The sequence below is a fragment of the Dryas octopetala genome, chromosome 1, assembly GCF_963921425.1.
Source record: "Dryas octopetala chromosome 1, drDryOcto1.1, whole genome shotgun sequence".
Classification (NCBI taxonomy): Eukaryota; Viridiplantae; Streptophyta; class Magnoliopsida; order Rosales; family Rosaceae; genus Dryas; species Dryas octopetala.
In genome coordinates this window covers 11476809-11497812 of record NC_141366.1, presented here as the reverse complement: position 1 = coordinate 11497812, position 21004 = coordinate 11476809, and the positions used below count along the sequence as shown (strand labels likewise).

The 21004-nt window shown below is 35.6% G+C and overlaps 4 protein-coding genes and 1 non-coding gene across 7 annotated transcripts; 3 read left to right on the top strand and 2 right to left on the bottom strand.

Annotated features, from left to right (window-relative positions):
- The first annotated feature begins 523 nt into the window (after window positions 1-523).
- LOC147297844 (Carbohydrate-binding X8 domain superfamily protein) lies at window positions 524-2032 on the top strand. Its single transcript, XM_086229684.1, has 4 exons — window positions 524-714; window positions 1300-1325; window positions 1413-1647; window positions 1807-2032. The coding sequence occupies exons 1-4, from the start codon at window positions 663-665 to the stop codon at window positions 1830-1832; spliced, it is 339 nt and encodes a 112-aa protein (XP_086085810.1). The 5' UTR covers window positions 524-662; the 3' UTR covers window positions 1833-2032.
- Window positions 2033-5852: 3820 nt separating this feature from the next.
- Window positions 5853-11415, top strand: LOC147297843 (solanesyl diphosphate synthase 2, chloroplastic-like). Its single transcript, XM_086253356.1, has 6 exons — window positions 5853-6431; window positions 6543-6667; window positions 9407-9534; window positions 9640-9743; window positions 10254-10381; window positions 10563-11415. The coding sequence occupies exons 1-6, from the start codon at window positions 6200-6202 to the stop codon at window positions 11109-11111; spliced, it is 1266 nt and encodes a 421-aa protein (XP_086109482.1). The 5' UTR covers window positions 5853-6199; the 3' UTR covers window positions 11112-11415.
- A 568-nt stretch (window positions 11416-11983) lies between these two features.
- Window positions 11984-17577, top strand: LOC147297841 (Peptidase S24/S26A/S26B/S26C family protein). Of its 3 annotated transcripts, none has more exons than XM_086244695.1 (5): window positions 11984-12239; window positions 12321-12545; window positions 13101-13211; window positions 13871-13935; window positions 17559-17577. In XM_086244695.1, exons 1-4 carry the CDS (start codon window positions 12111-12113, stop codon window positions 13904-13906), a joined length of 501 nt encoding a protein of 166 aa, XP_086100821.1. In that variant the 5' UTR covers window positions 11984-12110; the 3' UTR covers window positions 13907-13935; window positions 17559-17577. The 3 variants fall into 3 exon arrangements, with proteins under 3 accessions (XP_086100821.1, XP_086100813.1, XP_086100805.1); XM_086244687.1 differs by lacking the exon at window positions 17559-17577 and adding an exon at window positions 14048-14658; XM_086244679.1 differs by lacking the exon at window positions 17559-17577 and having other exon boundaries at window positions 13871-14658.
- On the bottom strand, window positions 13918-14020 carry LOC147297842 (U6 spliceosomal RNA). Its single transcript, XR_015120149.1, has one exon. It is a non-coding gene; the product is annotated as a U6 spliceosomal RNA (small nuclear RNA).
- Window positions 16081-20724, bottom strand: LOC147297840 (cytochrome P450 CYP72A219-like). The gene is made up of 5 exons (XM_086234105.1): window positions 20448-20724; window positions 19608-19825; window positions 18457-18701; window positions 17597-17984; window positions 16081-17235 (listed from the first exon to the last, which is right to left on the bottom strand). Exons 1-5 carry the CDS (start codon window positions 20722-20724, stop codon window positions 16807-16809), a joined length of 1557 nt encoding a protein of 518 aa, XP_086090231.1. The 3' UTR covers window positions 16081-16806.
- Between the last annotated feature and the right edge of the window lie 280 nt (window positions 20725-21004).

Sequence of the window (21004 nt, the reverse complement as noted above, 5' to 3'; positions counted from 1 at the left end):
AGAGGTTGTCGGGGTGGGTGAGGGAGGGGGAGGGGCTGGGATGGCAGAGGCTGAGGGAGGAGCTGGGCTGGTTTCAACATTTTTTTTTTGTTCTTTGTTTTTTTTTTTAAATTTAAAAATTCATATTTGGGGTTAGGTGTGTAGTATTTGGATTAGGTGGGTGTGTAATGAGAAATTTTGGTCAGATTAATGAGGTTGGGGTATTTTGGTAATGGGAGGGGTGTGTAAAAGAGAAATTTTAAATTTTAAAAGATGATAGGAGGTGTGTAAGAGAAAAATGTGTGAAAAAAAAAAAAAAAAAGGTGTGCAAATGGCAATGGCAGCTCTCATAAGATAAACCATGAGGCCATTAATTGCTCTCCAATAATTTGCGGTAAATCCAAGGAAGTGAATGAGACACAAAGTCACTTCACGAGTTCACGTGGCTGTGTTCTTCTCTAAAAAGCTCCTTTCTTTGTCCATTTTCAAGAGAATCCCAAGAAACCCAACTCCAAAACGGCACAGTCAATGCAATATAGCCGTTACTTTTGCCTTTTCTATCCTGGCCAAAAAAAAAAATCCCCCATTTCTATACCCAAAAGTACATATCTACGTTCATCATCATCACCATCATTTTGATTTCATCACAGCTAGTCAGTAGGCAGTCGTACTAGGACAGCTCTATGGCTAAAGCAGCTCTCTCTGTTTTGCTCCTGCTCTTGTCCTTCACTTCAGGTACTTTCATGTTATCATACATGCACAATACTGAGCTGGGTTAGTACTGTCTGATTTTGCACTCACTTCTATATGCTTGTTTTGGGTTGCTCTTGTGCTTGGCTTTAAGAATTTTGCTTGATTTTTCATGTGGGTTATTGCTTAATTACCTTGTAAGTAATTTTTTGGGTCTTAAACCTGTTTAAATAGTTCAGGCATTCCTGTTTTTGGCTGTTTTGTCTCAGACATGTTAAATCTTGAATGAACTTACCAATTTTGCAACATTGTTATTTTGATCCCTCTGGCCTTAATCCAATGACAGTATCAGGTTCCTTGCATTAAACTTTAAACTGTTATTGGATTCTACATATTGGCAGCATTTCACTCCCTAGAGACAAATGTGGAAATGCATTTTACATTTTTATGAACATTTTACATTCTACACTTGAACTAAACAATCATAGATGGATGATAACTTGTCAACAGGTAATGAAATTTAGTAGATCCTAGTTCTCACTCCTCCTTAGCTATTATCTTTTTGGTCCTAGGATTCTTGGCTATTATCAGTAAAACCTCTAATTTCAAATTTGCTCATGTCTTTTGCAGAAATGATGCTCATGGTAAATGGGCAGGTAAAATCAAGTTCCTCAAATAAGAAAAATAGAAATCTATGATTTACTTTAAACTGATCAATTGTTCATTTTGTTATGGAAATGCAGAAAACTTGGTGTGTGGCCAAGCCTTCATCAGACCAAGCAACACTTTTAGCAAATCTCAATTACGCGTGCTCTCACGTAGATTGCCGGATACTTCAGAAGGGATGCCCTTGCTCCTCTCCAAGTAATCTCATGAATCAGGCCTCTATAGCAATGAATCTATACTACCAAGCTAAGGGAAGGAACCAGTGGAATTGTGACTTTAGGAGCTCTGCTCTTGTTGTCATGACTGATCCAAGTAAGTCACATTTTTGGTGAGGCAATTGCTACAATTTTTCACACAAATTTTGAGTACCTACAAAACGTTTCATGGAAAATTAATTAGGATTACTGCTATGTGCTATCTCACTTTTAGTGGTGACATATGTTTTTTTTTTTTTTTTTTATTGACTTGCAGGTTATGGTAACTGCATTTATGCATAATCCTTGGTACAAGAAAATGCATTGTGCTCCTTCCAAGGAAATCTTGAGTGTAGTTATAGTGGTGTGTAGAATTTAGCATTCACATCTAGTGGTCACTTTGGGAATGCTACTACATGCAATATGGTACTTTGGGACTGTCAAATTTCAGTTTAGCTCAATCTTATAATGTGAATCACTTCCTTGGAAAATAAAAAATAAATAAAAAGAAGCACATACTTTTGGTAGAGGTATCCCAACTCAACTTGTTATAGGGTTCCAACATATTTCCCATTCTTTCCATTGTCCTGCAGCTAACAGAGCACATGATATAGTTTAGGCTGGGAACTTGCCACTTAAAGTTGCTTTTTGTTTGTTTGTTTTAAGATGAAAATGGTTAAAATCAGATTGCATTATAAATAAAGTTAATTGTTAGAGATATTGGATTAATCTGAAAATCGACATGCATGATCAGCATGGTTACAGTACTAAATCTACTAGTTGAATTTGTGTTAAAATAAATAAATTTTTTTACAAAAATATTAAACGATGTAAATCGATATAGTAAAAATCCAAACTGTAAGATGCTTCCCAGTTCCCACAGTACAAGCCAAACTGGCAACTCCATCTGCATGCATGAATATGATATATATATATATATGGTATAAAGTCTATAAAACATTGAATGTGCCCCATTTGATCAGTACACGCACACACACATAACTTCCTTCCCACCAATCAATTATAACGTACGATTTAAAAAAAAAAAGATAGTTGTTATGCAATAAAAGATTAGGAATAGGCAAACTCGGAACCGACCTATATGTATTTGATTCTTAGGTGGTCCTATTATTGGACCCAAAGAAATTAGGAGGTAGCTATTAGCAAGGACTTAAATTTCGTCCGCGGAAATTTTGATGGTCAAAAAATGCGGAAATTTTGATATTTAATTAAATATCGATATTGGTAAAAATTAGAAAAAAATTGTGAAAATTGTGAGAAAAATAAAAAAATTTTAAGTGAAACTTTAAGGGATGTTTATCTAATCAATTATCTACTCATTTGAGAAAAAAATTGAAGAAACTTAATTGTGAATTTTTATTAGATTTTTTAATTTAAATTTTTTTCTACTCACATATAATCTAAATTATCTACTCATTTAATTTCTAATCAATTATCTACTCATTTTTAAATTATCTACTCACATATTAAGGTTTCATTTAATATCTAACCTTAATGCAACTATGTCTAAATGAGTAGATAATTTAGATTAATCAATATTAAATTATCAGCACACATTTAATATCTAATCAATTATCTACTCATTTGAGAAAAAAATTTGAGAAACTTTAAGGATGTTCATCATTTTTGCATTAAGGTTTTTGGCCCCGATAATTTAATATGGTACTAGAACTTTGATACGTAGGAGGGCCGGGCCAGGCTAGGCCCGAACGGGTGGCCCAGAATTGGCCCAAAATCTGTTTAGATACATATATATCTTAAATAAAAAAATATAGGATTTTGGCTATGTTGTGATTTAAACATGAGACCTCACATAACAAGGTTCAACTCTCAACTAACTAAGCTGACTAGTTTATTTGTCAAGTTTGTGAATCATAACATATTTAATAGCTCTTTTGTTTGTTTACTTCAATAAATTATTAATATGCTTATTAAGTTATTATATAATACTATTATGTTAGTAAAAGTGTAATACCATAAATAATAAACTTTTAAAATTATATACAACATTACAACTAGAATAAAACATAAATGTACATATGTTTTATTATATATTTTATTACATATTTTTATAAAAAAACGATGCAATTGTGTTTTCAACGATCCGAACCGTTCAAATTTTAGTTCCTCACTCAAAGATAATTCGTGCAAAAAATGAGCTCAATCAGAGATGTAAAAGTGACATAACGGTGGTCGAATTAATGAACAATCATGGTTTTTCTAATGATAATCGAATGAGTAGATGAATTTCGATTTGGCCGATTTTTTGTAAGGATGATCTTTGACTATGAACATAGAAAATGAACGGATCAGATTGTTGAAATCACGTTGTGGTCTTCATAATTATGGAAACAACAAAGTTTCAACAGGAAAGTTATTAGAATTATACTCTTCAAGTGTATTTATATGTAAAAGCTCACATATCGATCATGTTTTCAACGATCCGAATCGTTCAAACTTAGTTCCCCACTCAAAGAGAATATTTGCAAAAAATTAGCTCAATCGGAGATGTAAGAGTAACGTAATAATGGTCGAATTAATGAATGATCGTGGTTTTTCTAATAATAATCGAACGGGTAGATGAATTCTTATTTGACCGATTTTTTGTAAGGATGATCTTTGACTATCAATATATAAAATGAATGGTTCGGATAGTTGAATTAATGAATGATCGTAGTTTAATAACTTTAATTATAGTTGTATTATAAAAGTTTATTATAATAACTTTAATAACTATAATTGTAAATTTGTAATGTTGTATATAAGTTTAAAAGTTTATTATTTATGGTATTACACAGTTTACACTATTACTATTTACTAACATTATATGATTATAGTATTATATAATAACTTAATAAGCATATTAACAATTTATTAGAGTATACAAACGAAAAACCTATTAAATATGTTCCGATTCACCAATTGGACAAATAAACCAGTTAACTCAGTTGGTTGAGAGTTGAAGTTTATTCCATGAGGTCTCATGTTCGATTCACAACATAGCCAAAATCCTATATTTTTTATTAAAGAATATTGTGTGTAAATAAGCTTTGGGCGGGCCTAAGCAGGCCGGGTTTCGGGCGACTTGTGGGCTTCAAGGGGATGGCCCAAGCCCAGCCCAATGACTATTCGGGCCGGGCCAAACCGATCCAAATTTTGGGCCAAATCAAACTTCGAGCCCAATGGGCCGGGCGGGCTTCGGGTGGGCTTCGGGCCTTGGGCTTTTTGATGACCCCTACGGTTATCTAACAATTACATTATTAATGCTCCAAAATAAGATTCTTGTATCCGTTATATATAGACGCATGGAAGAGTGTGAAATACTTATTTTGAATTAATGCAAATGATATTTCCTAAAGTTCTCCGCCCCCTCACTCTCTCCTCCATTTAATATTTTTGAGGAATATTTCATGTAAGGCCAAAGTATTGGGTAAAATTTACATGCGGTCAACCTACAACACTTCATATCGACTTAATACACAGTAATTATCACTTAGTTATATCCAGCAATCACTTTAACATGATAATTACACAAATGTCTTTTCATTACAGGTTACATGTGAAAAATTAATACACTAATACAAAAAGCTAATACACACAAGTCCAAGAAAAATGCATTCACATGCAATTTAATTTGATTGGTTTGTTACTCAATACAATAGTGTCATAGTATAATAATAACAACATCATGAATGACACCAAAAAAAAAAAAAAAGACCGCATGAAACAAAAAATGTAGAGTGTGGACTGCATGGAATGATAATTCTCGGACTGGTTTTTTAGGGAAAACATGTGTGCCTTTCTAATTTTATAAAAATGGGTATAGATAACAGTTGTTTGTGTTAAAGTAGAATTAGCGAGAGTGGCCAAAAAAAAAAAAAAAAAAAAGTAGAATTAGCGAGACTAGATTTTATTACAGTGAGAATCAACTCTTAATATATGTATTAAAATGACTCGAAATGCACAAATCACGTTGACTCCCCCCAAATTTATAAACGAAAAATGTGCAATAATTTATACAATATGTTTTTTTTTTTATTTTTTTATAATTTATACAATATGTAATAATTGCAACAAAAAAAAAAATGGTACAATAAAATAACAAATATTTGTGACATTATTGAGATCTGATAGGTGGAAAATATATTATTGATGAATCATGACCACCAGTCATTAGAGGGAAAGATGGTTCTTGGCTCTCATTTGACCAACAAAGAAACTTGAAAGTTGAGGACTTGTACCCACACACAGACAAGGAAGGGCCTTCACGGCTTCACTTCCTCTTTTAGTAGGCTTTTAAACTTGCACCCTACAATTTTCATAAACCAACTCGTTACTCATTTTCTCTTTGTCTGAGGGTCACTCATTTATCTCGCTCACTCTCTCCAACTGATAAGGAGAGCAAACACAACTCTTAAGTCTCTAACTCTATGTGGGCTTCTTCGATCCACTCAATTTAACTCCAACTTGTGCTCCATGTTTAAAAACAGAAGCTTCTGACCCAGTGGCCCATTTGATTCTTTCTTCGAGTTCTTCTTCAATTCCCACAACCACTCTTAATGACTATGAGAAATTGAGCAGATTTTCTCTTCTGGGTTTTTGGTTTGAGCTTGAGTTTTGGTGATTTTGGCTTCTGGGTATTGCTTAGAATGATGTCAATGACAGGCCATAGTCTTGATTTTGGAAGAGCTGTATTGGATTTGGTTGCTTGTGGGTGTTCTTCCAATGCTTCTTTGGACCGTTCTTCAGTAAGGAATTACACAAAGGCAAATTCTAAGGGCATTGGTAGAGGTTATGGAGCTCAGCAATTGGTTTGTGGAAGGCGGGACCGAACTCACTGTAGAGTTTCTTCGATGCAAACAGCTGAGGCTCTGCTAAGTGGTAAGTCTATAGTTTTCTTTTGGTTTGAACTTTTAGTTAATTGAGCTTACAGCCTTATTTCTGTCAAATGCTTGAAATTACAGTTTTTTTTTGCTTCTTGTACCATTACAGGTGCTTCTCAAGGTCTTCCACGAGTCTTGGATTTAAAGACAGAGTCAAGAAGGCCTATTTCACTGACAAATTTGTTTGAAGTGGTTGCTGATGACCTCCAGACATTAAATCAAAATCTTCAGTCAGTAAGTACTCCTTTTGATATCCTTGTTCTGTGTAATATTATAGCTATCATGCATTTAATGGTCTAGAATTTTGCTATGTATTTTACATTTTCTAATCATTTCTTCATACCGGCTGTGCTTGATGGCATTCTATCGATCAGTTGCTCTGTGTGTATGATTACCAGTTAATGACATCCTTTCAAGAACAAAAAGCATTTTCACCTTTTCCGGTGAAAGTAGAAAATAAAGCTTCTAATGCTTCTATGCAAAAGCAGCACTACACTAAGAACAAGAATACATAAACACGTGTGCTTAATGCTTCTATGCGAAAGCAATACTACACTAAGAAACAAGAATACATGTTGTTGGTAGTTGTGATATCATGTGATTAATTCTGAAGCGGGAGAGGGCTACGATACCATTTGACCTTGCAACTCCACAATTGTAATGATAAATACACCAGTAACACCACCTTTTTCAAATCCTTTCAATTACCATTGTGTAAAACTACCAAACTATAACTTCAAAATTGATATGAATATATGCACAAATCCGAAAATTCCTTGGTCTTTATGCTTTGGTGCCAGGCATGGGAGTTGTATTGTTCCCTACTCTGAGCCTATGATTTATAATTGACTTCAATATCTTTCTACCAATGCCTTATGCAAGCCTTTTACATAAGCAAAACATTAAAAATTGTACTTATTCTTTCTACCCATCAAAGGGGATTCCTCCAATATTGCAGTAAAATTATTTCAGTAAATATCAACATTATAGATAGGGAACTATACTAGTGACCTACCTAATTTTATTGTAGAAATTTTCGGGATCAATGATTGGACCATGCAAACTAAAAATACCTTTTCTTGGATAAAGAAAGAGATTACTCGATCCGTTTCCGTATCGCTCATGATATATATAATAACTCAGGCACCCATTTCAAACGCATATCCCATTTTTGCACAGCAGGGTTATGAAAGTCCACGAGAAGCGACTGGCCGTATTGTATGTGCCAATTGCCATTTAGCTAATTTAATATAGCTTTTTGTGCAAGTATTTTACGATTAAGAAGCAACTGTTTCTTGTACAGATTGTGTATTAATTTACTATAACTAAAGTATACTTTATAGTCGCGAATTACCGCATTTATACGAGTGATCCACAAACGACGAAAAACTCTCTTTTGTTTTGGGGGCATCATGTATGCCTCTATATCATTGATGTACCTTACTATTTTTTTGGATCCAAGTTGCTGATTACATACACAAAGATGTATGTATTGCTAACTTTACTATTCTTGAAAACAAAAGTCCCTAAATTTTCTTGCTCTTTTGCATTGGGGCCTTATAATTTTGTTTTTATCATCACAACTTTATGCGCCTTTCCCAACTGATTAGGGAAATTGTTGACATACATATGGCTTTTTATATTGGACTAGTCAAAATATGGAAATCGGGATACTAAGATGAGTATTTCTGTTAATACAATGATGCAACCTCTATGCATGCATGTGATATGTGTTAGAAGCAAAGGATCACCAAGAGCTGTCATTAAAAGTTAAGTATCTACACATCATTGGGGGTCATTGCATTATATGACATGAGAAAATGAAGATAGTGATATATTTTAATAATTGCCCTTTGCTTATGACTACATATTGTTCCTTTGTCATTAGGCATCGTGTTGAGAACTATTAAATATACTGAAAACTATTAAGTGGAAGTGTCTTGCATATTGGAGGCCTTATTTCCATTTTATTTCTGGGCCTTAGGTATGAAGAGTATCCTTGTTCACTTATTCTATCCATGTCTTCCCATTCTATGTAGATCTGGTTGTTATCCATTTGACCGCGTTTATCGGTTATAGTTGAGCATACATATCAAATCGCAGAGGTCAGCAGTGCCTTATTTCAGCTGTTTGGGTAGGCAACATAAATCTCTACCCTGCTGTTTCATATTTACCTTATCCCATTTATCAATGTTCTTTGTATTTGCCAAATCATCATCATCATCCTTGCCTTTGTCCCAATCTTGTATTTGCCCAATGAGCTGATTTTAAGGACAAAATTCATGTCTGGCTTGATGGCGTTGTATGCACTAGTTTGGGCTAGATTCATGGAAACACTTTTCCAATCTTGAACTTGCTATGGACAGATGACTATTTTCATAGAGAGAGAGCACTAGACCTAGTCTAACTCCATTAAAGATACCTCTCTACTAAAGTGAAATCCGTCCTGGCTCACCCGATCTATCAATTGAGTAGTAAGCCCCCAAGTCCCCTTCTTTACTGAGTAGGGTTCCTGGGTGCCCCGCTTTCTCTGGAGTGTTGTCACATTGCTGCCCACCATTTTTCCATGAATACAAATGAATTTAGTCATTTAACATATCCAATTCAATCCTAGGCACCAAACGAGGCAAAAATGTTCATAGATTTCTGTTGAGGTAGGTAGATCATTTTTAGGGTTCTATAGACTTATTTTGAAGGTCCATAGTTCACTTAGCAAGTGGTAGAAAATCAACCATGCTAATAATGTCTCACCTCATTACTATGCTTCAATTTTCCTTCTGATTCATTGCTTCTGTCTAATAAATGAGTTATGTGCTTGATAATTTATGGCCAATTAGATTAGTGCACATACCAGTGTCAGGGGTACTTCAGTGCCTATTGTATTTTATTACCAGACCCTTATTATGCTTATATATATGATTCATGTTTCTACCCACTTTAAGTGGAAAGCACACTTGTAAGATGCTCTTTTAGATTGTTGGCGCAGAAAACCCGGTCTTAATGTCCGCAGCTGAGCAAATCTTTGGTGCTGGTGGGAAGAGGATGAGACCAGCTTTGGTGTTTCTAGTGTCGAGAGCAACAGCAGAAATAGTTGGTTTGAAGTGAGTATATCCAATGTTCTTTAAGCACAATATTTTATGATGTTAAACAGTGCACCGGTGATTGGCAGTATTATGAACTTCTTCACTCTGAACTTCCTTATACAGGGAACTTACAAAAGAGCACCGGCGATTGGCAGAGATCATTGAAATGATCCATACTGCAAGCTTGATACATGATGATGTATTGGATGAAAGTGACCTGCGACGAGGTAGGCGTGATTATCTTTCTATTAATGTTGCTTGTAAAATTATAGTGATGCCTCTTTGGGACAAAAGTCACAAAACATATCACCTATGTAATGTTTGGCCCCAATTTTTATATTGGATGAACTTGAAAAAATAATTCCCAGTGGGAAATAAATGGTGTTACTCCAAAAAGCTAAAAGTTTGGTAACATTATCAGAAACTTGAATATTTCCAGACTTTTCTTTTAGATGATATTGAAATTCCATCCGGCTTAGCTCCTATCTTTTATTAGGATAATTAGCGTGGCTGCAAATATGAATTCTCTTTAAAGTTTAGCCCTTAATTCATGATTGTTTTAAATTCTTGAAATGTATGCAAGGGTTAAGGGAGGGCAGGGGTTATCTAGATAGCCAAAACCTAGCCTATTTCTTATTAACTTAAGTTGAGGGCAGTGTTTATCTAGAAAGTATAACACAAAGAGACTGCAGCATGTTGCCACACTTCTTAAGTTCCTATTGGAATCTTATTTGCAGGGAAGGAAACTGTTCATCAAATGTTTGGTACAAGAGTGGCAGTGCTGGCTGGGGACTACATGTTTGCACAGTCATCATGGTATCTTGCAAATCTTGAAAACCTTCAGGTTATTAAGCTCATCAGCCAGGTAAGTCGTATCATATTCCTTCTCTTGAAGCCTTCATGAATGACAATCTTCTTTTAATGCTTAAGAGTCATTAGTGTATTTCTAAAAGATTTAAACTCAGAAATTGAAGAACCACAAATGAGAAAGAGGTTGCAGTCTGTTTCCCCTTTGTTTATACGTAATTCTGTTAGTGCTTTGGCAGGTTATCAAAGATTTTGCAAGTGGTGAAATAAAGCAAGCATCTAGCTTGTTTGACTGTGATGTCAAACTTGAGGAGTACTTGATTAAGAGCTACTACAAAACAGCCTCTTTAATTGCTGCTAGTACCAAAGGAGCAGCCATTTTTAGTGGGGTTGACAACAATGTAACTGACAAAATGTATGACTATGGTAAGAATCTTGGTCTGTCCTTCCAAGTTGTTGATGACATACTGGATTTTACTCAGTCAGCGGAGCAGCTGGGGAAGCCTGCCGGAACTGACCTGACCAAAGGAAACTTGACAGCCCCGGTAATTTTTGCTTTGGAGAAAGAGTCAAAACTGAGAGATATAATTGAATCAGAATTCAGTGAGACCGGTTCCCTCGACGAAGCCATTGAATTGGTTAAGACTAGTGGGGGCATTGAACGAGCACAAGAATTGGCAAAAGAGAAGGCTCATCTTGCAATAAAAAATCTCGAGTGTCTTCCTCAGACTGCCTTTCGATTAGCTCTAGAGGATATGGTGATGTTTAATCTTGAACGGATTGATTAGTGGACAAAATTTTTGAAAAGCCTTTGTAGACAAGAACTCCTTAGGCAGAAAGGAAAAAGGCCATAAATTGAAGCTTCTCTACCAGTACAAGCATTTTTTGCACATCTATAAGTGCTTCTGCCAAAGACAGGCTGCTGGCCACTGCTTGTAAATTGGGTAAAGGTATTCATTGCTATATCTTCAGCTCATTATAGATACATTTTTCATGTATTATTGGAATAAAATGAAATTAATATGTACAATTGTTGTACAACAAAATAATGAAGTCATCAATATTGTATACCAATATATTTTGTTCTTTATATTTCTATCTTGTTTTTTCGTTTTGAGAATTTTATTTCTATCTTGTTAGTACTTGTAACTTTAATAATTACATTTACGTATCATGGCTGTGTGTAAATCAGCTAATGGACACACATTTCATGCATATCATTCAACCACGTGGTCATCTTGGGATCTTTTACACAATTCTCTACATCTTTAACCTACTATCTCGCAAAAATTAAACCCTAATTTTTACTGATTTCCTTTGTCGTCTAGACAAAGAGACGAGACCTTGCATAAACAACCCAAATGTCCATCCATGTTAGCGATGTTAATGATAATTTCCTTTAAAAAAATGTTTTTTTTTTTGTACCACTAAAAAAAAAAACGAAGTTTAAGGACTAAAGTGAAACACGAGCCTCATTTAGAAGTATAGGCATAATTCAGTCAACCTATTTTGACCGTGGGCCTGCTTAATTGACCCGTTAATAGATCAAGACTGATCTGACCCATTAAGATTTGGGCCAATGACCCAACTCTAAGCAGCTTCGTGCAGCCCCATTACCCATACACAGACGGTCACAAAGAAACTCCTTTCACGCTCTTTCCCATTGCATACATACACAAAATCAAGCAACAAGTAACAAGCATCCCCTTCCTCCGATTCATCGACTTACAAGTTCACAACCACCATTTCAAGCTTAACGTGTTACGCACGCAGCAGCAGTAGTGGAGATGAGGCTACTCAGTTACATGGGGCAATGGCGAACCATAGCAAAGGAAGCTCTGGATCTCTCAGTCACTGTGGCCAAGTTCATGGGCTTGCTCCACGTCACCGACGCCTACCTCTGCTCCTCTACCCTCGTCTGTAACTCTACCATTCCCTCTTGTTCTCTCTTCCTTCTTTTTCGAAGCTAAAAGGGTCCTGTTATCCGCTGCTTGCAGGTCTACGGTCCCAGTATGCTACCTACCCTGAACATTTCCGGCGATGTGCTCCTTACCGAACACGTGTCCCACCGCCTGGGGAAGTTGGGTCCCGGCGATTTGGTGCTGGTTCGTTCCCCTGACGACCCCCGAAAGATGGTGACCAAGCGTGTTCTGGGTATGGAGGGTGATAAGGTCACCTTCCTTGTCGACCCCAGCTACAGTGACAAGTCTCGAACTACTGTGGTATGCCTAATTTGTTTTTCTTTAAATTTTTGGATTTTATGGCTTTGGTATTTTGTTTGTCATTGCAAGTTGTTATTTGCTTGTCTGTGTATTATGAGACTTGATTGATCAAGCCCTTTTGGGAGAGTGTGAGTACCTTTTCCTTAGCATGATTGCTTGATTGATTGCCCAGGTTTTTATCCATTTTGCTATCAACAATTGAAGCCATAACCTTTGAAACAATGCTAGCTATAGAAAGCTTGTGTCCTTAGTCCTTACTGTCTTAACCGTCCCTAAGATTTTTCACATAAAGACTTGTATACAAATGCCAGTGCACAAAGCAAAACATCCCGGTGCTCTTCCATCATACACCATATTAGTTGAATGGATATTTGTAATGTAGAAATTAGGAAACCTTCGATTTTATGGTACACAATTATAGAGGTGATGAATCTGTACATGTAGCACTAATAGACTTTATTTAGTTTCATTTTTTTCTTATAGAAATTTCATATTATGTTGCTGATTGAGGTGATTAATTTGTTGCTTTATCTTTTTTGGGGTTTGGATGAATAGGTGCCTAAGGGGCATGTTTGGATTCAGGGTGATAATGTATATGCCTCCTTTGATTCACGGACATATGGACCTATACCTTATGGTCTCATTCAAGGCAAAGTGTTTTTCAGGGTAAGACTTTTCCTTATCTCTAAAATTTATCTTAGTTTGTTACTACTTATGTTTCAGTCATTTATTTTTTGTTTGGAATTCTGTCCCTAATAATAGTTAATATGTAATTTCGTGATGAAAAATATGACTATCCAAGTAACCGTAACATCTTTGACCAATAAATTCTTACCTGGAAATAAAGTTCAGTTATTAGTTATTTCAACCTGTCATTTGATAGGATTGTGAGAGCAATGTATGCCCCTGGTCCTTTGTTGTATGTTGTCTTTGTGCAATGTCTTTCAATCATCTTGTGGTTTTTTTCATTGTGAATTTTTACCAGTGGTATCTATCCTTAAGGTAAAGTAGTAACACTAAATTGAATTGACAGTTGTTACATAATGCTACTAAGATAAACTGGTTGATGTCAATTATATAATCATGAGTTGCCATGATTAAGATGCTAGAAGGCTTGTGATTAGGTTTCTGCCATTGGTTATTAAAGTTCTTCACAACTTTAAAAGTAGTTTTTTTCCCCATTGGGTTAATGAATAAATTTTCCATGCCATCATTTTTGTTATATGGAAATTTGCACGATAATTAGTCCCCCCCTTTTTTTTCAAACTTATTTTTGGTGTTTTATGTGCACCTAAAGACTTTTATTTCTTTCTTTCCATTATTAGGTGTGGCCACCTGATAGCTTTGGATCATTGGAGTAATAAGCATAAAGAAAATTATAACATTGAAGGTAAGTAATTGGCGTGTCATCCTTGCACAGGGGCCATGCTAATCTTCTCTGAATCTTTAATTGATAATGATCCCGTTTTTGACTAAATTCTGGTTTTACCATTTAATTTTAGTCCCTGCAAACTTGCAATACCGTGGGAAATAGTAAAATTCATCATCTGGATACTATCCATCTCTGAACAGCAGTTCTCCAAGAAAGGACTACAAACTAACAAACTTCTTTTTGTGTGTGTGGATTGAAATTAAGATTTTCATTAACTAGAGAAAGTCGTGCTTACACTGAGATCATTTTGGAAATGAAGGGTTAACCATTGCCACCATGAAAGCTCCTTTTAGTGTTCCAATTACCAGCCCTAGACTTCTTCACGTGGTTCCCTTGATTGCAGCTCCATCTGCATTAACATGGTAAACCTCTGGATGAGGTGCTTTCTCGTAGGGTGTTATGGCAATGACATGAGTGCTACTCCTGTTCATGCATTTGTGGTATTCCAAATGTAAACTGATTGCTGTCTCATATATTTGTACTGGAGTTTTTTTTCGGTCTTTCCATGATTGTGGCCGTTCCTCTGGTTCCTTAACACCCAGCATATGCACGCAAAAATTTCCACTACATTTATAAGTTCTAACAAGGTTTCTAGTTCTTATACAAATGGTGTGTATATAACAGTAGTAGTACACAAATTTTATTTATCGAAGTTTTAGAACAACTTCGGTTATTAGCTTCTGTCTGTTCTTTATAGGGAATGATTAGAATTATTACAGCTTTCAAAGTTGAATTTCGATCCTATATTTTATGGAAAATGACGTGAGAACCATATTGGGCTTCAAGTGTAAGCTGATTAAAAGGAGCATGCTTGTAGGCTGGAGAAATCTCAAACAGATATCGCTGTAAAATCATTGCTATAATTTTTTTTGCTTCTACCATTGTGAAGTTTTGTCCAATGCATGTTCGGGGACCTGTGCTAAACGGGAAGAATGCTGCTATTTGATTCAGCTTTGATGCCCTTGTAACTCCAGCAAACCTCTCGGGTTTGAATTCGTAGACATCATCACCCCAAATTTCTTTATCATGATGAACAAAATCATTGGCAATACAAGAAACACTCCAGCTGGTACAGAAATGTCTCCTACTTTGGTCTCCTCATTAGTCTGTCTAAAAGTCTGAATACCTAGTGAATACAACCTAAGAACCTCATGTAGAATCATGGTCACCAACAACAAAGATATTTGGAATTTTTGTAAGTTTTGTGCTGTGTTCTTTATGTCCTGCACAAGCTTAATTACATTAGTGAGTGTGTTGGATCATTTCCATGATATCATAGTAGATAATGTGCAGTCTGTGTGTGTGTGGAGAAGGATACTCAATTAGATTCAACAATTGCAGAAAAGTTTCTGAACTATGATATATTGGTAAAAGGAAATAGAGAGAAGGAAAAATTACAATTTTCAACTGGTTTAACCCAACATAATCTGGTCTGTTGTTAAAAACTTGCAAAACCTCTTCTCTTGCACGCATTTGCCAATCAGAGCAACACCCTTCGCTTCGCCTAATTTCTTTTAGATAGGGCCTTAGGCAACCATACACCTAATTAAATTACTTGCCTAGCACCCTTTAAAGACCACAGATGCTTGTGTGTACATCTTATGCGGTTACGCCTCAATCTTTTCAAACAAAAAGCTGGTTAGGGACCGCAAGTTTTAAATTTTGTTGTATTGGACAGCTTGTTAGTTTTGGTTATACATTAATGTGCAATTAAAATAACATATGTAATTGATATGTAACTCTTGCACAGACTATTTTAGGCTTAACATCATTATCACAAATATAGGGGGTTGGTGAAGTCTTAGTAAGAAATTGAAGGACTTTGGTGTTGGGAGAGGGTTCGGGGGTTAGCAGAGTATATAGTAATTACAGAAGCAAATTTTGGCACGCTTTTTGAAAATGCTTTTATTGGAAATGCTTATGTTAAGAAATATAAATATATTTTTATAAAAATTCTAAGAGGTTCATGCAAAAGCATTTGGAAGTGCTTTTTAAAAAATTTCTTAAAAGCGTTTTTATAACTCAAAAGTACTTTTATTTATTTTTGCTAAGCGTTACCAAAAACGCTTATGTTAATCTGAAAACACTTTTGAGAATAATAAAAGGAGTGCTAAATGGGTTTTTAGTGTGTTTCCAACAAAAGTTGCATTCTGTTTCTGCAGGTCAGCCACTTTAAAGCATATCTTGAACATTAATGAAAACTTTTTAATTATTAATTACAGCATTGACCAACTTTCAAGTAAGTTCTTCAATGCAGCTACTGTAATATCATCTGTAAGTGACTAAGTGGGATGAGAAGAGACTCTGAACCCTCTTCTTCTGAATCATCTTTGACATGCAAGCAGTGGTCCAAGAAGGGGATACAAGCTTGGTTAAATATTATGCATGTCCCTCCCTCCAAATGCTTACTCTGGAGTACTGCTTACAGGAGTTTTGTTTCTTTGCTGATACATTCACTTCATCTCGTCCGGTATTTGGCGTAATCTTCTCTTAAGGTCAAAAACTATTGACACATGATTCAATAGAACAAAAATTAATTGATCTGCAATAGATCATCTTGGTTTTATTACCAATAGTTGTACATTCTTTTAATCTTTTTTATTTGGTACCCCAAATTGGTCTATTACTTTCGGTAGAAACATATATCTCAGTGGCACTTCCAAGATCTAACAAAGTTTCAAGTTCTCATACAAATGGTACAAAAAACTAGTGCACAATTTTTTGTTTATTGAAATATTAAAACACCCTCTCACTTATATTGGTTTTTACAGTCTGTTATGTGTAGGGAGTGCTTAGAATTATTACAACTCACAAAGTCGAATCTAGATTTTAGAGTTTATGCAAAATGATTTGAGAACCATATTGAGGTTCAAGAGTGAGCATATTAAAAGGAGAGTGCCTGTAGTTTGGAGAAAGCTCAAATGAAAAGCGCTGTAAAATCATTGTTATAGCCGTTTTTGCTTCCATCATTGCAAAGTTTTGTCCAATGCATGTCCGGGGACCTGTGCTAAATGGGAAGAATGCTGCTACTTGATTCTTTGTCGCCTTTGAGACTCCTTCGGAAAACCTCTCGGGTTTGAATTCGTGGACATCATCACCCCAAATTTCTTTATCATGATGAACAAAAAGAAATGGCACTGCAAGCTGCACTCCAGGTGGTAGAGAAATGTCTCCGAGTTTGGTCTCCTTAGGAATCCCTCGATTTGTGAGAATAGCTGGTGGGTACAGCCTAAGAACCTCATATAGAATCATGGTCACCTACATCAAAGATATTTGGGATTTGTGTAAATTTTGAGTTGAATTCTGTATGTCCTGCTCAAGCATAATTAAATTAGTGAATTTTTTTTTCATTCCCATGATAATGTGCATTCTCTGTGTGTGTTTTCTGAACCAATAATAGATTGATATCATCTCCTGTTTCTTTTTTCTTTTTGAAAATAATAACTTTTCAAGTTGAGTTTTTATATTGATAACTTTGCATGGCCCTCTAGGAATTACATTGCCAGCTAAATGCCTGTCCTAAGTCTAACACCTTTGGCCTTTGCTTATTTTCAGCTTCCAAATGTATTTTTTGAATGCAGATCAAGATTAAAGGAACGAAATTTGAGAGAATACTTACAATTTTCAGGTGGTTTAGTCCAGCATAGTCTGGTTTGTTGTTCTTAAAAACTTGCAGAACCTCTTCTCTTGCACGCATTTGCCAATCTTTATACTTTCCCAACAAGATTATTGTCCAGTTAATCAAGTCTTTGGTAGTGTCTTCACCAGCTAAGTAGAACAACTTGCACTCTTCCATCACCTCTTCGATACTCATTCCAACATTCTTGTCATTTCCATGCTCTTGAATTTCGTTGAAATTGGATTTCAAAAGTATACCTAACAAGTCATCTTCAGTGGCTTTTCCTGCTCGCATCGCCTTCTCTCTTTTGTTAATAATGCCCCTTAACAGAGTATCCATTTCATTGAAGATCTGTTTCATCCTCCTGTTCCTTCTAGTTGGTACAAACCTGCACATGTGGTTGTAGCTCTTAATCTGTTGTATAAGTTTTTTAATCTAGTTGTTAAGAAACCTTGGATTTCGACAACTATACATTCCACAACAACCAAATGGAGTAGAAGCATAAGAATCTAAGAAGAGACACCTACAACAGAATCTACAAAACATTAATTTCAAGTTCCCAAATAAATATCAGTACTTGCAGTCACATGTATACTATGAAACAAGGTTTACCTTGTGCTGTTTGTAATCATCTCATTAATCCTATTTCCTAAGAAGCTTATATGAAGTAGACATATGGAATAAGCTCACATAGCATGCATCTATGAGTAAACATAACATCAGTTTTAAGTCATCCAAAGATTAAGAAAATAATGATCATAACTCTCTAGTTTCATTAATGCTATTAGACAATGCTGATCTGAATGCATCAGTTATAAATTCACATGCATACACACTGAGTATTGAAAATTTGAATTCACCTCCATAGTGGTATGTAGACAGAGTTCAGAATTTGGCGTGTGAAAGCAGCTTGTTCCTTTTGGAGTTGGAAGAACCTTTCTCCTTCTTCAAAGTTACTACCAAATGCTGCTCGAGAAATTACATCGCCAGAAAAACTACTAAGATAAGGCCACACATCCAACTCACATGACCCATCTGAGGAGAAATGCATCTCCCATTTGCTTAGCATATTGTCAGTGGCCGCATGAAATGCAGGTAACATATCCTGCAACAAAGCATGAAAAAGCATGAAAAGTGGTCAAAGGAACTAAGTTTAGTATTGAAAGGACATGAATTCCTTGTCTGACAATTAGCTTTTAAGAGAAGTCAAAAAAACTCGAATCATGTAGCATTCGAAATAAGCAACTTATAACCAAATCCACTGTCATGCTCAGTACAATTAAGGTAGCAATTTGGAAATTGAATAAAATGTATATGGATCAATGCTATGCCAAACTAAGTGAGTTCACTCTTAATAGATGCCAAGATTTATACATTGACTGCAGGACCAAGATTTATATTAAGAGGCCAAAAAGTACCATAAGCTAAGACTGCAGGACCACCTATGAAATGTTATATGTAGGTCATGGTCCTAAGCATGTCAAATGAAATGCCATCCCAACTCCCAAGTTAGGATTCTTTATCTTTTTCTTTTAAGTCAACAAATGAATCTGTACGTTTTGTCCTTCAAGTCTCAAACAGAACATGTCACATGCAGTTGCAGAGCTGTGAATGCCACATATTTCTTTATGGGCCACTCCTCTATGTTTTGCACTAGTTGTACATGCAGAGGAGCCATACCTCCCTCCATAACTTTGAAATTTACCCCTGAATTAGTAGAGCCGGCCTAAGGGCAGGCGATTAGGCAAAGGAGACAGCTGTCTCGGAACCCCAAATGTTGAGCCCGAATTTTATACTTTTTATGTACTTATATACTATATGTTTTAGGTTCAAATAATATACATAAGACGACCCTATTTTATATCAGGCCTCCGGAATCTCAAGGCCGGCCCTAAAATTAGTGTCAGATGTCCTTATTGCTATATATTCATTATAATCACTATAGCAAGTGCATATTCAGTTGTACTGTAGCACTGAAAGTTTGTCCAATGTAAGAAATGAATATACACACCTTCATCTTCTCTATGTGGAAAGCTGGGTTGATAATCCTTCTATGTTTAACCCATTTGTCACCCTCGTAGCTTAGGAGGCCAGTCACAAGCAATGAGATGAGTGGGTTTGTATGTGGCTTCTCAAACACCCTGTACTTGGTTAAAGCCTCTCTCATCAATTCCGCGTCAAAGATCACCACACTAGGAATTGGGCCAAACCAAACAAAAGACCTTTTTCCTGCAATTTTAAGCAATTAGTGGAAAAATTGTTGGGGTATAGTATGAGAAGATGTATTAAAATATAAGCAGGCTTCTAAATGCATCCAAGAATTTGATAAATGCACCCAACCCCAAAAAAGAATTTCTGAGATTTTTTATTTACCCCTGGGTGCATTGATGAAATTAAAAATTAAAAATAATAATAAAAAAAAAGGATTGGGTGCTGGGTTCCAAGGTGGCTATACTAGGAATTGGGCCAAGCCCAACAAAACATCTCCTCCCTGCAATTTTTGAGCATCCAACTATATAATTTGTTGACTGTAATCATTAATCCCTTTAATAACATCCAACTGTAAGATTTTGGATTATTAGGTTTCCATCATCCATAAAACAAGAGACAGATCTGTTGCAGGTTGGACAAAAATGAATTTTTATAGGGATTGAATTGTAGTACTGCAAAGTAAATATAGTGTATTTCACATGAAAAAAGAAAGACTCTTTCCAGCCCATAATTGATCATCTGTAGCAAATGTTTGATAACTTTGCTAAGTTTTCTCCCCCAACAGCATCCATCAAATTATCAAACAGACAAATTAAAACAGTTAATAGTAACAAACATACAACCAAAAGAGAAAGAATACCATATTTCTTGATAGTTTCTTGGAGTAAAGGAAGCACATAAGGCACAATATCATGTGAAAATTCCATAGGTTTTGACAAGGCTTCCTTGGTCATCTTGGAGTTGTCACTCAGGTCTCCAACTAAAAGCCTGTAGGAGTTCCCAGCAAGACCTTGCTGCCTCAGGTACCTTTCTAGCTTCTTTGGCTTCAACCACACCCAGTTCACCACTTTCCATCCCAATGCAAGCAGAGCCACACAGAGTATGGAGAAAACCATGGAACCCACTGAGACTTCCATTTTCTTGGGAGTGAGAGAAAGAGTATGGAGGCCAGCACCCTTTAAAAAGAAACAAATGAATAAGATCATGCATGTCAGATGATATCAATTATATATCAATGCCGCTAGCCGATTTACTCACCAAATAAATCATATTTAAATAAATAAAATATTGCTACATTATTTGGTAAAAAAATTTAGCCAAGTGTTTGGAACACTATTCATCATATATATATAATTGTTTATGGTACAATGATTGTATGATCTGCGAGTATACAATCACACCCCATGCTGCAAAATC

Excerpts from the sequence above, each read along its gene's own strand:
- LOC147297844 (XM_086229684.1), top strand. The coding sequence starts at position 663 with ATGGCTAAAGCAGCTCTCTCTGTTTTGCTCCTGCTCTTGTCCTTCACT. Across the intron at positions 1,326-1,412 it reads TGCTCATGGTAAATGGGCAG|AAAACTTGGTGTGTGGCCAA; the intron begins GTAAAATCAAGT and ends ATGGAAATGCAG. Across the intron at positions 1,648-1,806 it reads TGTTGTCATGACTGATCCAA|GTTATGGTAACTGCATTTAT; the intron begins GTAAGTCACATT and ends ATTGACTTGCAG.
- LOC147297843 (XM_086253356.1), top strand. The coding sequence starts at position 6,200 with ATGATGTCAATGACAGGCCATAGTCTTGATTTTGGAAGAGCTGTATTG. Across the intron at positions 6,432-6,542 it reads AGCTGAGGCTCTGCTAAGTG|GTGCTTCTCAAGGTCTTCCA; the intron begins GTAAGTCTATAG and ends GTACCATTACAG. Across the intron at positions 6,668-9,406 it reads TAAATCAAAATCTTCAGTCA|ATTGTTGGCGCAGAAAACCC; the intron begins GTAAGTACTCCT and ends ATGCTCTTTTAG.
- LOC147297841 (XM_086244695.1), top strand. The coding sequence starts at position 12,111 with ATGAGGCTACTCAGTTACATGGGGCAATGGCGAACCATAGCAAAGGAA. Across the intron at positions 12,546-13,100 it reads ACAAGTCTCGAACTACTGTG|GTGCCTAAGGGGCATGTTTG; the intron begins GTATGCCTAATT and ends TTGGATGAATAG. Across the intron at positions 13,212-13,870 it reads AAGGCAAAGTGTTTTTCAGG|GTGTGGCCACCTGATAGCTT; the intron begins GTAAGACTTTTC and ends TTCCATTATTAG.
- LOC147297840 (XM_086234105.1), bottom strand. The coding sequence starts at position 20,724 with ATGGAAGTCTCAGTGGGTTCCATGGTTTTCTCCATACTCTGTGTGGCT. Across the intron at positions 19,826-20,447 it reads AGAAACTATCAAGAAATATG|GAAAAAGGTCTTTTGTTTGG; the intron begins GTATTCTTTCTC and ends TTAAAATTGCAG. Across the intron at positions 17,236-17,596 it reads GACTAAACCACCTGAAAATT|GTGACCATGATTCTATATGA; the intron begins GTAAGTATTCTC and ends TCTTTGATGTAG.